Source organism: Hemitrygon akajei, chromosome 24, assembly GCF_048418815.1.
Source record: "Hemitrygon akajei chromosome 24, sHemAka1.3, whole genome shotgun sequence".
NCBI classification, from domain to species: domain Eukaryota; kingdom Metazoa; phylum Chordata; class Chondrichthyes; order Myliobatiformes; family Dasyatidae; genus Hemitrygon; species Hemitrygon akajei.
The window spans coordinates 4,596,236-4,612,711 of record NC_133147.1 but is presented as its reverse complement, the minus strand read 5'-3'; the positions used below and the strand labels follow the sequence as shown (position 1 = coordinate 4,612,711).

Here is a 16,476-nt window from a genome sequence, read left to right as displayed (position 1 = left end):
CTGTGTTCTCCATATACTATTTGAAGAACCTGTCTAGCATGCACTAATAGAACTCCACCCCACATGAGTTTGTAATTTATTCCCCCGCCGTTCTGTAAAGTACTCTGTGTACGTCATCCCCGTGGAATGCGTAGGGCTTTCCTCCCATGGACTAAAGTCGCACTGGGTAGGTTATATAGCCATTGTAAAATGTCCCTGTATTAGGTTTAATCGTATTGTTTTTGGTTGCTGTTGTGGCGGCCTTGCTCGAAGAGTTGTGAAGGCCTAATCTTCACGGTATCGCTAAATAATTGTTTTAAAAAAATCAGTTCCTATAACTTTCGATGTATATTGAGAGGTCTATCAATCAGTGAAACATATGTCCAGATATGTTATTTCGAAGCTCTAAACTAACTACTTCACTCTTCAGGACTGCAACCCTCAAAAGGATTTCACGAACCCCTGCTTCTACATGACCATTTCAACAGTCATATCCAGAACTTGCCAGTCTTGCCACTCACGTATCTCAGTCTCTATTTTAACGTTGAAAAGAAAACAAGATGATGCTTTAACAAGTTATATACTCAATGACCACTTTATTCGATACACCTATCGATAATGCAGATATGTAATCAATCAGGTGGTAGCAACGCAACGCAGGAAAATATTCAAACCTGTTCAAGACATTCAATTGTTATTCTGACCTAACATCAGATTGTAGAAAAAATATGATGTAAATCATTTTGACCGTGGAATATCTCAGTACTCAGTTTGAGTATCTCAGAACCTATTGATGTCCCTTCTTTTCTTTTTATTACGCACAAGAGTCTCTAGAATTTACAGAGAACGGCAGAGAAAGCTGTGAAGAGAATTATGCAGTGAACGGCAGTTCTGTGGGTGAAAACGCCTGGTTAATGAGTTAGGTTGAAGGAGAATGGCACGCTATTTCAAACTGACAGGAAGGTCCTAATGCCACGTACAACCATATGTAATATCATTAATGTGTACAACAGCGTGCCTGAACGCACAACACTAAGAATCTTGTTGAGTACAGCAGCCGAATAACGAGCATAAACTCAGTGACCACATTATGAAAACAGGAGATATGTAAAATATAGGGGATAACAAAGGAGATACAGGATGTACCTAATAAAGTGGCTACCGAATGTAGCTCCATGTACATTTTCTATATAACGTTGATGGTTATTGCCAAAATGACGCATATACTCCAACTGCACAGTATATCTGCACGTTATATATTTCTTTTTTAAGCATATCTTCCAATTCAGTATCACATGGGTTATCCTTGATATTCAGAAGTTCTGCACATCATCTTACCTTTTCTCTTGTTCTTGCTAATTATTACTATTGCTGTTGCAACTGCAATCGTTACCAGCACACCCAGTGCGATCACATATATATGTTGGTGTAATACCTTGATCCAGGATTTGACTGTGAAGAGACGAGCAGCTGAGTTAGGGCAATTCCAATAAGTCCACTTTGGATGCGATTCTATTTAAAACAGAACCTGTATTTTTTTTACGAATAAGAATTTTACGTAGAGCACACGCTCCTAGATCAAACACAAGATGCTAATAAAAGTCCTGATCTAGGTTCTGTAATCTGGACGTTCAAATATCCAGTATGTATATCTTTCGAGATTACTGCGATATGCAAAATATATTAAAATAACCATTATGTTTAGAAATTTTAAATCTAAGAAATTAAGTCAGATCTGACAGCACAGATTCATGACTGTGTGAATTGAATTACTTATAAAATATATCCATATACTTATATTTTAAAAACCGAAATGCCCCACTTCACGATTCACAGCTTACCAATACAGGCATCTACTTGATCAGACGTTCCCCGATAACTTTATTACTGCTAAGATCATCATCATCATCGAGGGTAATGATGGTCTCCGTGGCCATAGCTTTTCTTGGCAAATTTTGTCTACAAGTAGTTTACCATTGCCTGTTTTTTGTGGGCAGTGTCTTTATAAAACGAGGGAACCCACCATTATCAATACTCTTCAGAGACTGTCTGCCTGGCGTACGTGGTTGCGTAACCAGCATTGTGATATGCCCTAGCTGCTCAAACGAACATCCACCACCCGTACCCATGACTTCACCTGATCCTGATCTGGGGCGAAACAGGTGAAATCGCGGCCATGAGGTTACCTGAATGCCAGTATAGGTTGTTGATAGATATAAACGTAACAGTAACTGTCCTCCATCTCTTCAAATGGTTGCATTTCTAGCTATACATAAACGATCCCAGTACACTGTATATAAAGTGAGGGCAGCTGATACAAAGGAAAATAAGGATAAACGATTATAGAAACATTAGGACGATTCTGATCGCTGTCACTTGGATAAAACCTGTAACTTCTTTGCCATGAATTCCCATTGGAATCCTGTCACTGCGTTGACCACACTTACCATTTGCAGTTACCAAGAGAGGAGAGCTAGAGGTTGAAAACAACACAGTGCCATTTAAAGCGACTTGACATCGGCAGAAATACGCTCCTTCATCAGAAAGAGTTGCGTTGCTAATTTCGAAGGTGACAGAGCGGTTTCTGCCTAAAATAACCTGTGACTTGGAATTATCTTCGCCGGCTTTCTGCAAGGTAAATGTGATTTCCGGGTAGACACCGGGGCATGTGCAGATAAACTTGATGACTCCGCCAATTTCAAAATCTGTTGAATGCACTGATAAAGTTGGTGCCGACAGTTCTGCAGTGGAGAAAAGTGAATGGAATGAATAGTTCTCAAACGTCGAAATAATTTCTAATACTTCTCGCGACATTTTTGTAAGTTTTCAATAATTTCAATAGAAAAAAATTGATCAGGGTGTAACTGAAGTCAGACGATTCTAAAATCAGGGTAGAGATTACATCGTACCCGATAATCTGCAAAAATAAATGTGCCTCAGATATTTGATGAAAAGAATTTAAGTGCCACAGACGACCACGATTTTTCTTCACAATTTGGTCGGAATGATCAATAAGCAAAATTAGTTCAGAATCAAAATCGTGTTTCTAAGCACGGACTTGGAATTAGTTTTTTAGCAGAGGCAACACAGTGTAATGCATAAAATTTACTACAAATTACCACAGGAAAAATATTATGAAATTCACTTTAAAAGAGATGAAAAATAGAAAAATATTAGAGGAAATAATTAATTGTGCGTTCATTGCCCGCGAAGATATCTGGTGACGGATGTCATGAGACCGTTGCAAAATCGTTGAATATTTGTTTTCATGCTCCTGTCACTCCACCTTGTTGCAATGAGTTAGAAGAGAGACTGGGTTTGGGTGTGTCGCTAATAATGATGTAACCTTTTTGAAACATTGCCTTTTGAAGGTGTTCTCAATGTTAGGAGGGATAGTTGCCATGAAAGATTTGGCTAAGTTTGCAACCATTTGCAGCTATTTCTAATCCTCTGCAGTGGCCCCTTCATACAAGACTGTGACGCAAACATTTAAAATGTTCTCCACAGTACTCAAAGTCATTTGCATTGTTGCAAACAATTGTGTATAAAGTAACCTACAGGCCTCGTTTACTTATCAACTTGTTTGATCGGCATTGGGTTGAGAAACGTCTCTGATTTCTAATTTGGCTACTTTTTTCTACTGATAAAATAGTCTCTATCTAATCTTCTGTCAGTGATATACCAACTATTATTTTACTAGTTTTCTTTTTATTAGAACAAGAACATATTTATCAATGCGTGCCTGTACCAGTGAAGGCTACTAGTGATTCTCACCTAACATCATCGGTGCTGATAGCGGAGCAGAGATCACTGCCTTTCCCAATGGTGTTAAGGTGATGATAGTTGAGATCCACATGATCCTATGTGTCTATATCACTCGTAATTTGTCCTGGTCCTGTCAGTAGACGTTATGGCCGGGAAAGTGCACAAAATTCTCTATTGCCTCAAAAAAATAAGATAAATTCGCACGTAACCTTAATTACCCATCCGCCCAATTCTTTATTGGTGTTTTACATCATAGAAAACATTCCACGTTACTCACAATATAGTATGGGAATTCAGCTGCACAAGACCGCAGAAAAATGCAGCGACTTCTGAACTTATACCAGGCTATCGGGGAAAACAGACTCCATTAAATGGACTCTTTCTAAAATTCCCACTACCTATGGAAAACAACCAACATAATCATGGGCCACTGAGAACTGTTTATTCTGTATTTTCACATATTCCATCCGACAGATGATAGAAAAGCGAGAGAAAACGTATCGCAGACTAAAGGACGCTTCTATCGTAGTGGTATAAAACTGTTGTTCGGAGATCTCATATCCTAAAGATGAACGCATGCTCGCCCAAGTTAGCAATACGTGGCCTTGCACGTTATTTGTCAGTCCGTATTTTACTTTCTTTGCATCTGTAGTACTGTATTATGCATTTCTTTTTTGATTTTCCTTCTTTGCTATAACGGTGAACTTGTCTATGGAATGTCCTGTGCAATCAATATCTCCATGGTATTTACCAGTTATAAATTATTCTATCATCATTTCTCCTGTCCGGTAACAGAAAAACATACGCGAGAATATTACCTTCTACTGCCAATAAGCCTGCGTTACTTTCGTCTGATTGCAACAGCCGTCCAGAAATGATAACTTCATACATGCAGGTGTAAGAGCCTCTGTCTGCGTCAGAAATATTGCTAATGACGATCGAGGCCATATGATCAAACGAGCCAACATCTACTGATCGCAAAAATGCATTTCCTTTGTAGAACAAGAAATTGTTGGCGCTGTTTTGGCTCGTGACGAAACACGTAATAGCAGTTGTTTCTCCTTTCATATACACACCGGATTGACGCTCGAAGTACAGACCAGCCGTTAGCTTTATCCCTGAAACAAATTAATATAATTAGTACAAATATTTGTGCCAATATCTAAGTGCACTCGATCACATCTCAGAGGCTATCTCTGCATCAGCGCTCACCAATCGTTACCAGAAATGAAATTATTAAGCACAACCTCCAGCATGTCTGTAACTTTAGCCAAGTGCGAGAGGAGCATTCTCTCGGCCCTAAGATCATTCTCATAACTGATACTTCCCTTTCAACTAATTGTAATAATTTCACTAACATACACAACTACTTCCCAATTTACATTAAGTACCAATTAAAGTACCGAGTAGCATATCTTCGGAGTGTATGTGGGAACAGAAGTAACTGGGAGAAACCCACGAGATGAGAACGAGAACGAGGAAAAGTTAACACTTAGCACTCGAAAATTAGAAAAGAGCATGGACGGTTGAATTGAGCATCCGCAGTTCAAGTCACTGTTATATATGCATCGCATCGTAAAAGTTACTACCTTACACAGATCATAGAATGGAGAGGCGTTGGTAATTGGCTGCAAAATGCAGCCGTCACGTTGTTCTGAATATGTGTGTTGCAAGCGGGGCGTTGAGAGCGTACCTAAGTGCAAGACACAGACACTGAGAGAGTATCAACTGAACTGTGTATGTTGAGAATTACTAGGAAGGCCAGGAATGAGGACAAAATGTCAACCTGGACGTAAACGCTGGACAACAAACCGGTAAAACCTGGACTTGACTTGGACTTGGGATTTGGTTCTTGACTCAGACTCGGGACTTGGATCTCGACTCAGACTCGGGACTTGATCTCGACTGGGACTCGGGATTTCGATCTGGACTCAGACTCGTGACTTGAATCTCGAGTTGACTTGGAACTCGGACTTGACTTGGCTTCACTTAAAACTCGGACTTGACTTGGAACTCAGACTTGACGACTTGGAACTCGGACTTGACGTGCCTTGGAACCTGGGCGTGACTGGACTGGAACACAGACAACGAAGAGACAGAATACCCAACTTAGAGCAGCGGCAAACAGCCGGCAGCTCAGCTGGACACGAAAACGACTGAATTCGCTTAGCAGTCATAGGCACCGAAGCACCTTAGAGTACACGATTCTCAGCGGCTCCGATGATAGTCAAGACCTCTCGGCAGGCCGGAGCCTGAATCCGCCGACCTGGCTTCCGGTGACATGCTTCCGGTAACAGGCTTCCCGTGAAGGGTTTCTGGTGACAATCTTTTTTGTGTGAGTTTCTGATGACGGTCCAGCAATGGAATAGCTAAACCCCGGAGATGATTATGTTGCAGGCTCGAAATGAGCATCAGGTGCCTCCGAGGCTCTACCAAGGATTGGATCAAATGCTTTCTAGCTGAACGGCACCAGAAGGTATTAATCGATGCGCAATCTTCATCCAGCTGTCTAGTGTTTTCGGGACTACTGCAGGGCACTGACCTGGGCCCACTACTTTTTTTTTAACCTACATAAATGACCTTCCAACGTGTGTTACATCTGAGGTCAGACTGTCTGCAGATGACCTGATTCTGTACAGACCCATAAATTCTCCAAATGACTGCAATACCGTTCAACAAGATATTAACTCGCTGTGCAAGTGGGAGTCCTCCTGGCAGATGAAATTTAACATCTCAAAGTGCAACATTATGAGAATGATCCACAAGAAAAAAATTTACCATCATCAGTACTTCATGGGAAATACTGCACTCCAGGAAGTAAAACATTACCTTCTTGGGCATTGAACTGTCAGATAACCTTAGCTGGGCAAACCCATTTCACGTTTCAACAAAATCCTTGGCCTTCCATGGCGTAACTTTTGGAATTGCTCAAAAACCACAAAATAAATTGATAATATAAATCTCATCTATCCAAGTGCCATTTGGAGTCCCTACCAAACCATTCCCATCAATAACCTTGAGAAATTCCAAAGAAAAGCTGCCAGGTTTGTAACCAGTGAATATAGAAAGACCAGTAGTGTTACAGATATGCTTCTCGACCTCAAATGGCATACCCTCCAAAGATGTCACTCAATAGCCTGGCTTACTACAATTTACAAGGAAACTCATTCATTAACGCCATTCAACATTAGTCACCTTTTGTGTTACCAGAATAACAGACCAGTAGCCCGACAAAACCAATCCCTGAGCAACAAGACCTTCCAGACCACTGTACCCTAGGACCATTCCAGTTTGGAACTCACTGCCGCCACACATTAAATCTGCCGCTGATAGTAAAACATTCAAGTCGCTGCACTTAAACATTACAATTTAAATTACAACTTTATATATGAAGGACTGCATGATTACAGCCCAGAGTCGGTGGTTTATGCAGTATGGACAAGACAAGACAAGACAAGGCAAGACAAAGTTAGACAATGAAGGCGCCCAACGGAACACGGTGAAAAAGAAATAACCGGAATGCGGAGTCCACGGACCGAACCGTGAACTGGAATGCGAAGTCCGTGGACCTGACCGTGACAATGTGTCCTCTATGTGAAGGGAAAACAATTCATTACGTAGGTGCCAAAACAATGAATAGAAAGTAGAAGTCGAGAGTTGGCAATTCACCTCAGTTCGTGTAAATTGCAACAACAAAAAAGACACCAATGCAATAAATTAATATTGCTGTATTTTTTTCAGCTCAAGCTATACAACCTGAGGTAAAGGCATAGGCAAACTCATTCATTTCTCAATCGGTAAGATATCAGTGTGTAAGCCTAAATGTTTAACATTGTTATGTAGTGACAGGGATGAATCCTGTTATCTATATTAAAATTGGGACAATGTATATCCTGTTCGTAGTCCATCATCTTTCAACTTCCTCTTTTACTCCATAATGTTTCTGGTGTTTTTAGCTTATTAATTACTATATGTTACGTGTGTTTGGAATGGAGATATCGATTTAGTTAATTCTGCTTCCATGATTATCTAGAAAGTTCTTAAGGATGATCCAATGTGTAATAATGGAACTTTCGTAATATTGTTTTTAGAACTCGGGTATAAAACTGGATTGTATTTAGCAAAAGTATTGTGTCTTGTATGAGTTTGTATATTAAAGCAGGATTTTGTTGAATGGTGTTTGCCACTTGATTGTGCATGTACGAAATTATATTGCGTTAAACTGCTGCTGAATCCTTTAACGTTTTTGATTGTTCGAGGTTTCTCTTCACTTTCTCTGCCTTTATCATCGTGAATTTGCTGGTATCTTATTATGTATTACTGATATTTTGTGTGTTAAGCACCCAGTGCTGTACTTCCACAAGGAACTCCATTGTTTCTGGGAAGACGTCTCCAACTCGGAGCCAGGGGTTTGACGTTCCTTGTCGATGTTTAGCTTTTCATCATAGTAAATACTCTGCCATTTTGTGTCATCTTTGTGATAATCTCGTGTTTTTTTTATTGTTTGTTCTTTCATATAAATTTAATGTTGAGCAGTGCTTCTCAGAATTGCATAATCTGGCGTGGAGTACTGAACCCTATTTTCACTGACAAAAATAAGTTATTCCTCTTTCTCTTTCTGTCCCAAGTAGTGTTCAGCTAAGTGGGTCCGGCTATGCCTAGTACTGTCTACAATTGAGTTCTTGTTTCTCTGTTGATTTTCCAGATTTATGTCAGGCCAAGATGTAACACCAAAAGCATCCATTAGTATGGGTATAGCGATAGTATTTATTGCTCTTGTTATATATTTTACGTTTGAGCTCTGTTTGGCACATTTTAAGCCCTGACATAACTTTTGTCGAATGTTTTCCTTTACCACACTATCCTTTATTTTCTTTCTTTGTTGTTATCCAAAATACTTAGATGCTTCATATTCACCCATCGCTTGTATTGTATCCTGCTACTCTGTATTATATTCTACGAGCTCTATTGCACGATTCTCTATATTTACTGCTCTGCACTTACCTAGTTCATATTTCAGGTTTCTATCTTTTGAAAATAGTTCTGCCTGTTGCACTCATTTCTTGAGATTTACTGATGAAGGAGCGTATAATTTCAAATTGTAATGTACATAAGGTGAGTCAACACACAATGCATTATGCTCCGCAACCACCACTACTTTCAAAGGGATCCTACAACTAAACATATCTTTACCTCACCCCCCTGCACTTTCCGCAAGGATCACTCCCTCTGCGATTTCGCTTGATCTTTCATCCCTCTCCACTAATCTCCTTGCAAGCAGCCATAAATTTCCACCCTGACCTCCATTCGGGGTCTTGACAAGTCCTTCCACTTGAGCCACCACTTCACCTACTTATTTGCTGGGTCGGATATCATGTCCACTGCTCCCGATGCGGTCTGCTCACATTGATGACAGACGTGGTAAAGTAAGGGGCCGCTTCGTTGAGCACTACTGTATCATCCGCCATAAGCGCGAATTCAAGGTGGCCAATCATATTTAATTCAGATTTGAATTCCCGTTTCGATGTGTCAACCCATGGCCTCTTGTGCCAAGGTGAGGCTGCAGGCAGGACAGTGGACTAACACCTTAAATCCCGTATGGGCATCCTCCAACCTAATGTCATAAAATCGATTTCTCCTTCTTGTAATCAAAATTCCTCTGCGCCTCTCTTCTATTTCCCATTCTTATCGTTCTCTTCTTCTCACCTGCCTGTTGTTTTCCCCTCCATCCCTTTTCCTCCTCCTACCCTTTCCCCTATTGTCCACTACTGTTCCCAATCAGATACCTTCTTCTTCAGACCTTGACCTTTCCCACACACCAGGCTTTACCTATCACCTACTAGCTAGCCTCTTTCTCCACTCCCACCATTTAGTTCTCACACTTTGCCCATTGCTTCTCAGTCCTAAAGAACAGTCTCGACCCAAATCGTTTATATCTGGAGTGAAATGGGGCAAACGATGGTTAAAAAAAACTGGGACTAGCTCGATTAGGCCCCTTGGTCACAATGGACAAGTAGTGCCACAGAAACTATTCCTGTGCTTTCTCACTGTGACTCTAGGAAGTTCTCGTACCTAGATTCTACCTACCTTGAGTTACACCTTGGCGTTAGTTTTAACTCCTAGGTTAGGACGAGCGCAGCATGTATGAAATTAATAATGTCGTTATATTCTAACCACCTGCAGAGTGTTGTATACACAGCTGAGCACCTTATGCAAACCAGCCTTCGACCCATGGATTCTGCCTGAAGTTCTTGCTGCCTTGGTAAAGCAACAACCATTATCAAAGACCGCATTCCCTTTTGACCCCTCCTATCGAACAGAAAATGCAATATCCCAAGTCACAATCAAACAAAGCTGAAAGGCTGTCTAGATCCTGCAGTTACAAGACTATCGAGCTCCTCTGTAGTGCATAAAATAGACTTTTCTCCTCACAGAATACAACATTCTAGACTAACAACTTTATGTTTATTTTCACTGCATTGGCTGAGGAACCGTAGAATTTATCTTGTATTTTGTTATTATTTTCGCTAGTACTACCTCGATGATCTGCTATATTGAAATGAACTCTATGGAAAATATTCAAAACATTTTTTGACTGTACGTTGGTGTATGTGACGAAAGGAAACCAGTTCACCAATTTAACAAATTTACCAATTTATTGTTTTCTGTCATTCGTGTTATATTGTATGCGTTAAGCAGCACGGAGTATTCAAAAGCCCTTTCCAAAAGAATGACTTACTCTGGATTTTCGCGGCAGCACTAGGGAAAGATCTTATCCAACGCCCCGATAATTGTTGATCGTATAAACACGAATAATATCCTTCAGTTCTGTTATTTACCACGGTGAATGAATTACTAAAATATTGCTGTGTCATGTTTCTAGTTGTTTCTTCAAATTTCCAACATAGGAGCCATTGGAGATCGTCGTAGTCGTGAAGGCTCGGAGCATGGCAGGTAATGTTGACTTCTTCTCCTTCCAGATATATAGGATAATTAGGATTGAGTGAGACTTTGGGAACTGGTGGGCGATCTGAAATTTTAAAAAACACCAACCATAAAATGTGTGTAGACAAAATAAGACCAAAGTGCGTACAATTAAAAGGAACAGTCTTCATTTGCATATTTTCTTGAAAGATGCATTGCTAAAGTACGTTGACAAAATCAGTCATGAGCTGATAAGTGGCCAGTAACAACAGCCCGACAGATTTTACAAACAGTGATTCATAAGTACAAGAGATGAGCTCACAATCGTTATTTTGATGTAATCGATTCATCATTGCAGAGTTGCATGCGATAGATATTTTGGCAATTGTAATACACAGGAGCCAAGACCTGACTGTGGTCTCTAAAGTAGGCGAGGTGTTGAGTAGCCTGAGACGCACTGCTGACTATCTGTTCGCTACGTCAAAGATACAAACGACGATAATGTAACTTTCCAACCATTTGAAAGATCGCAGCACCATCACCAGTTACCAGATCGCCATCATGCAAGTCGAAACAGCCCAAGTGAATGCTGGACAGCATCCACCTTACGCCTTCATAACATCTGCGGCAATGGTGTTTGCTGTGTGCACTTTTGTACAAGCGAATAAACTGGTCGATCAAAAATGATCAGGTCGCAGAACTATTGCTCCAATCTCAGCTGGAAGAACAATGGCGAGAAGTGAATAGTCCCTACAATATCACCTCCCTTACAAACGTATATTGCAATATCATTCATTATATTTGTATTCGTTGCATCTAACATCTGATCTTCCGGACCCGGAGTTAAAATGTCGCTGCAGTTGATCAGAGGGATAACAGCCGCTCAAGAGTACACCGAATCACTCATTTTAGAAGTGTAACGTGAATATAACAATAAATGTTTGCTTTAACCGCAAACTCCAAGTCCAATGCATGATGTTTGATAAACATAGGGTGGAATAATTTGTCCAAAATTTTTGACGACATTATGTCATAAGCTGTGAATATTGACAATTATTTTTAGAGTCACATCAGGTGGAACTGCACAAGGATTCAACAATGTTATCCCACAGGACATTTGCAAACAAGAGAACATCTGCGTATGATGGAAATTCAGGCGACATATACAAAATGATGGAGAGTCTCGAGTCGAAACGTCGACTGTACGTTTTTTTCTCTAGATGCTGCTGGCCTGCTGAGTTCCTCCAGCATCTTGTGTGTGTTGTCCACAGGACACTGAGTTTTCCATAAGAAGTTCTGGAACCTAATCCAGAAACATCCAGCAAGAAGTCGTTAGAGGAGAAAATAAATTCATTTTACAAATAATGAGTTGGCCAATGTCATAACACCTCTCCCTTCACGTCAGGCAGTGTCCTCGAAAGGTAGAGAAATTAACGTTAGCCTCAATATAAGACATTTACCAATGCATGTGAAAAATAACAACGTTGTTCCCAGAAGTGAAGTGGGAAAGATCGGTGTACCAACCCTTTGTATCAAGTCGTGACGACAGAAGTTTCAACCCTAGATCTAATCAGAGGCTTCATTGTCTTTCCCAGGAAAGGAAACAGCGTGAGTAGTGGCTGTGCATTGAAAACCTTTCACATGCAATAATTTGTCGTCCGAAGTTTCTCGAACAACAGATGTACATTTCTGCAATATATCTGGGATTGTGGAAATATTCGACTTACTTGTTGCTCTTATCCGCAATGAATCTCTGTATGATATCAGACGCTCTAATATTTCTGTCTCATACAAACAAGTGAAGTTCATCTCATCTTCCAGTGTCACAATCCTACAGGAATAGTTCAGCGTTTGTCCGTCTTGCTCGATCTGCTGATCTGCCATTGATTTCTCGCCTTTCAATATTCGCAAGCGGCCAACTGAATTTCCGCGTGGAGCTATGCAGCTGATCATGACGGACTCGCCAATCACATAAACTGTGTAATTGGGAGATATCACGATTTCCGGTAGAGGTGACGCAGCTGAAACAATAATCGATACTTGTAATCAACAAAAACTAGCATCGGATTTTAATAAATGAAACATTTAAAAAATCGGTACCGTGTCTTCTTTTTGTGCTATTGCATATTTTTCTCGTAGTATATACACTTCGCTTTTAAACTGGTATCACAGAAAGTGAGGAACAATTGCTCAGGGTTTTCCAAGTTCAATTAAATATATGTCTCATTCGGTTTGGCTTGGTAGCACAGTGGTTAGCACAACAATACACAACTCAGATATTATTCAATATTCCAAAGACGTATGGGAATATGGCAGGGCAATTACTAACTAAGGTTTTACGATTTACCTCGGCAGCGATTTACGTTCCATTCCCACCACTGCCTGTAAGACATTTGTACGTTCTCATCATGACCTTCTGGGGTTCCTCCGGTCCTCCGGCTATACTTCTGCATGCGTCAATAAGTCGGTTTTGCTTTTAATTCTAAAGACTATAAGACCATAAGATATTGGGACACAATAGGGCGTTTCGCCCATTTAATTTGCTCCACCATTCTATCATGGCCGGTTAATCATCTCCCTGAATCCCAAGCTCTCACCACCTCTCCAATAAGACCATAAGACATAAGAAGCACATTAGGTTATTCGGTACATCGAATATGCTCTTCCAGAAAAAAAAAACCAAAATACTGCAAGATTAAAACTCAAAACAAACTGTCTTAATTTACTTCTCATGATTGTGTTAAACGGCCTATTGAAAACGATCATATACTGATGGCATTCGGTTAAATCTACTGACCGGTTACAATTATTTTGGTTGACTCAGTTGGAACGGAGTGAAGCCATCTTCCTGAAACCTGTTTCTTAAAGAGGCATGAATAGATTCCGCCATTTCTGTCGCTAATGCTTGGAATTAAATATTTGAAGCTCTCCTGGTTTTCTTTCACTCTTACGGGGATAGAGTTCTGTAGAAGCTCAAGCTGACCAGTGATAGCCGCATCTTCAACAGCACATCCGATTGTGAGTGATTCACCAACTATATAAATAGAATGCTTGGGTTCCAGTGAGAGATGCGGGAGAGGAAGTCCCTCTGAAATGAGAAATAATGAAATTATATATACGGAATTAAGTTAATTGAAAGGATAATCCCTGCAAAAAAAATTGAAAAGAAAATTAGCTCAGCGGAGTAATGATGTCGAATTTACTGTTGGTGGAATTAACAATCAGTGAATGAAGGTGCTATTTTTACTTTGCGGCATTGGGAGTATTTTATTATATATATGCTCGAAGATTGAGAAAAGAAAATAGTTACGGCTCCAAAGCAAGTTGAAATGTGTGCTCAGTAATTAGTCTGTGATCCGGGTTCTGTTCCACTTTAACTCTTAGTTATTGATTTACAGGAGTTGATGATAGCTTGCTGCAGTTCCTCACGTGACAGTAGCCACAGAGGGATATTTGCATCGCTCCGAACTGACAGAGTTGAAGGATGTTAATGTTTTGTTACCTGTCCCGTGAGTTTCTCATGAGCATGATGTAATTGTCTTGCAATGTTGGGGTGATGTAATTGTCTCATGATAGTGGGGGCTCATGTAATGTCACGTGATGGCATGTTCCAGCTGGTATAAAAGGGAGAAAATAATTTGTTGCGGAGTTGTTTTTTTCACAGTCGGTGGTTACGTAACAGTAGAAGGAGAGCGAGAGTGAAGAGATACCAGCTTCGTGCTAATCCAAAGATCTGTGTGTATACACTGTGTGTATCAAAGTGTATGACGTAAAGTGTGGTACGCACTTTTGGTTAACCCATGCAAGGTCCCGGGTGTGTGTTGACCACCACTGGAGAAAGGTCAGCGACTTACAGAAATCTTAATCTTCGGGAATTTCGGAAAAGGCATTAAGCGGCTGGGATCTGTCAGCAGTTTCATCTTTCTTCAAATCTGAATCGAAAGCTAGTTCGGAAAGTCTTTCCTCTCGATTATTGCATCAGCCACTTGTGCTTTTTAAACTACCACTTAAAGACTGTGCCTGAATAAGCTCTGTTAAGAATCCTCTCTCTGAGTTCGACTGTAGAACTCTAGACGCTTAACACTGTTAACCTGTTTAATTTAGTCGTTTGTTTTCTTTTCGATGTTTTGAGTAGAGGTTAATAAATATCGTTGTTTGTTTAAAAAAACGACCCAATTTCATATCTATTGTTGCTGATTGCGTAACAGTTTGCAAAGTCACAGTAATTTAAGCTTTGGAGCGGAATCTGACACAGGCTACACGGACAACACACTGGAAGACCTTAGCAGGCTGGGCAGCATCCGTGGAAACGAGCCGTCAACGCTTCAGGCCGAGACCATTCCTCAGAACTGAAAAGGGAGGGGTGAGGGGCCCTATAAAGAAGGTAGGGGGAGGGTGAGAAGGAGAAGGCTGGTAGCTGTCATGCGAAAAACCAGTAAGGGGAAAGATCAAGGAGTGGGGGAGGGGAAGAAGGGAGGGGATACGCAGAAAGGTGAAGAAGGAATGTAAGAGGAAAGCACTATGTGTAGTAGAACAAGGCGGAACCATGAAGGAGGTGATAAGCAGCTGGAGGAGGAGGCGGAGTGAAATTGGGATGGGTAAAGGGTAGGGGAGGGAATTACCGGACATTGAAGAATTCCGGACCTCCAGTACCCTGCTTCCGATCTGCTGATTTTCTCCAGCGTGTTGTGCGTGTTGCTTTGACCCTAGCATCTGCAGAGTATTTTGTGTATCTGATAAAGGTTGCCTTCTTAATCTCGTACTTGTCCATACTGTTCTTGTCGTGAGCTGTTGAGTCAGGATAAACGACAGCAGTAATGACAGACCATATCACTACGTTATATTCTGCAATTCATCACTGCTGAATCTCAGGAATTAAATCACACATTACATATTATGCGAATCCAGGTTGAAGACAGGACAATATACATTACAACGATAAGAATTCATGAAACTACAGTGAAAATAGAAGCATGTGTGTAGAATTTACTTTAAATTAAATATGCAATTTAGCAATCCATACTGATCATCTGCACATAATTGAAGGTTATTCATCGCAATATACTTTACGGTGCATGACAGATTCAGTCATCATCACTCAGACATCGGCAAATTGCTATTGTTATTGTGTATTCAAATCACTGTAATTGTTACATAACATTTCGGATATTTGCATATTTGCAGAATTATTAAATTCTACGGAAAAGATATAACAACTGAAAATGCCCTGATGTCATCATTTCCCTCTGTTATGTCAAACCTAACCAACGGTCTTTGGTTCGAGTGCTGAGCAGACTGATTGAAGTGTTCCCGCGCAGGTCCGGCGAAGAGCTTTAAAAACCAACTCTCCATTAAAGAGGGGTGCAGTCTAGTTGAGTCTAGGAGCTCACTGTGGGAGCAGTCGTCGTCGGTGTGCTCTGAATCAGACTGGTAAGACTTTGACTCTACAGGACTTCGGCGAGAAGAGGCACAAGCAAGGTGAGTGGGTATGTCCATTGCTTATTTCTTAATTCTTTTTCCTTATGAACCTCTTGAGAAAATAGGGGTATGTCCGCAGACCCAGTTTTCTGTGCTGGTTCTCCAGGAGACCACTAGCCTCTCCGATGGCCTCATTCGCAGATCCTTAGAGACCGCGCTGAGGAACTGAAGGTAGAGCTTGATTACTTTCGGGTTGAAAGGGAAAGTGAAGAGGTGGTAGATAACAGCTACAGGGAGATAGTCAGTCTAAGGCGATAGCAGGCAAATAAATAGGTGACTGTCAGGAGAGGGAAGAGAGAACTTCAAATAATTGAGAAGCCCCTGCGGCTG

The 16,476-nt window shown here is 40.7% G+C and overlaps 1 protein-coding gene across 1 annotated transcript in view; it reads right to left on the bottom strand.

Moving 5' to 3' along the window:
- Positions 1–16,476, bottom strand: part of LOC140715818 (uncharacterized) — a 108,222-nt gene that overhangs the window by 5,223 nt on the left and 86,523 nt on the right. Inside the window, exons 18-23 of the mRNA XM_073028215.1 lie at positions 13,466–13,756; positions 12,396–12,689; positions 10,484–10,774; positions 4,563–4,862; positions 2,427–2,720; positions 1,318–1,431 (exon numbers count right to left, since the gene is read on the bottom strand). Coding sequence (XP_072884316.1) covers positions 1,318–1,431; positions 2,427–2,720; positions 4,563–4,862; positions 10,484–10,774; positions 12,396–12,689; positions 13,466–13,756 — 1,584 coding nt within the window. The remainder of the gene's footprint in view (positions 1–1,317; positions 1,432–2,426; positions 2,721–4,562; positions 4,863–10,483; positions 10,775–12,395; positions 12,690–13,465; positions 13,757–16,476) is intronic.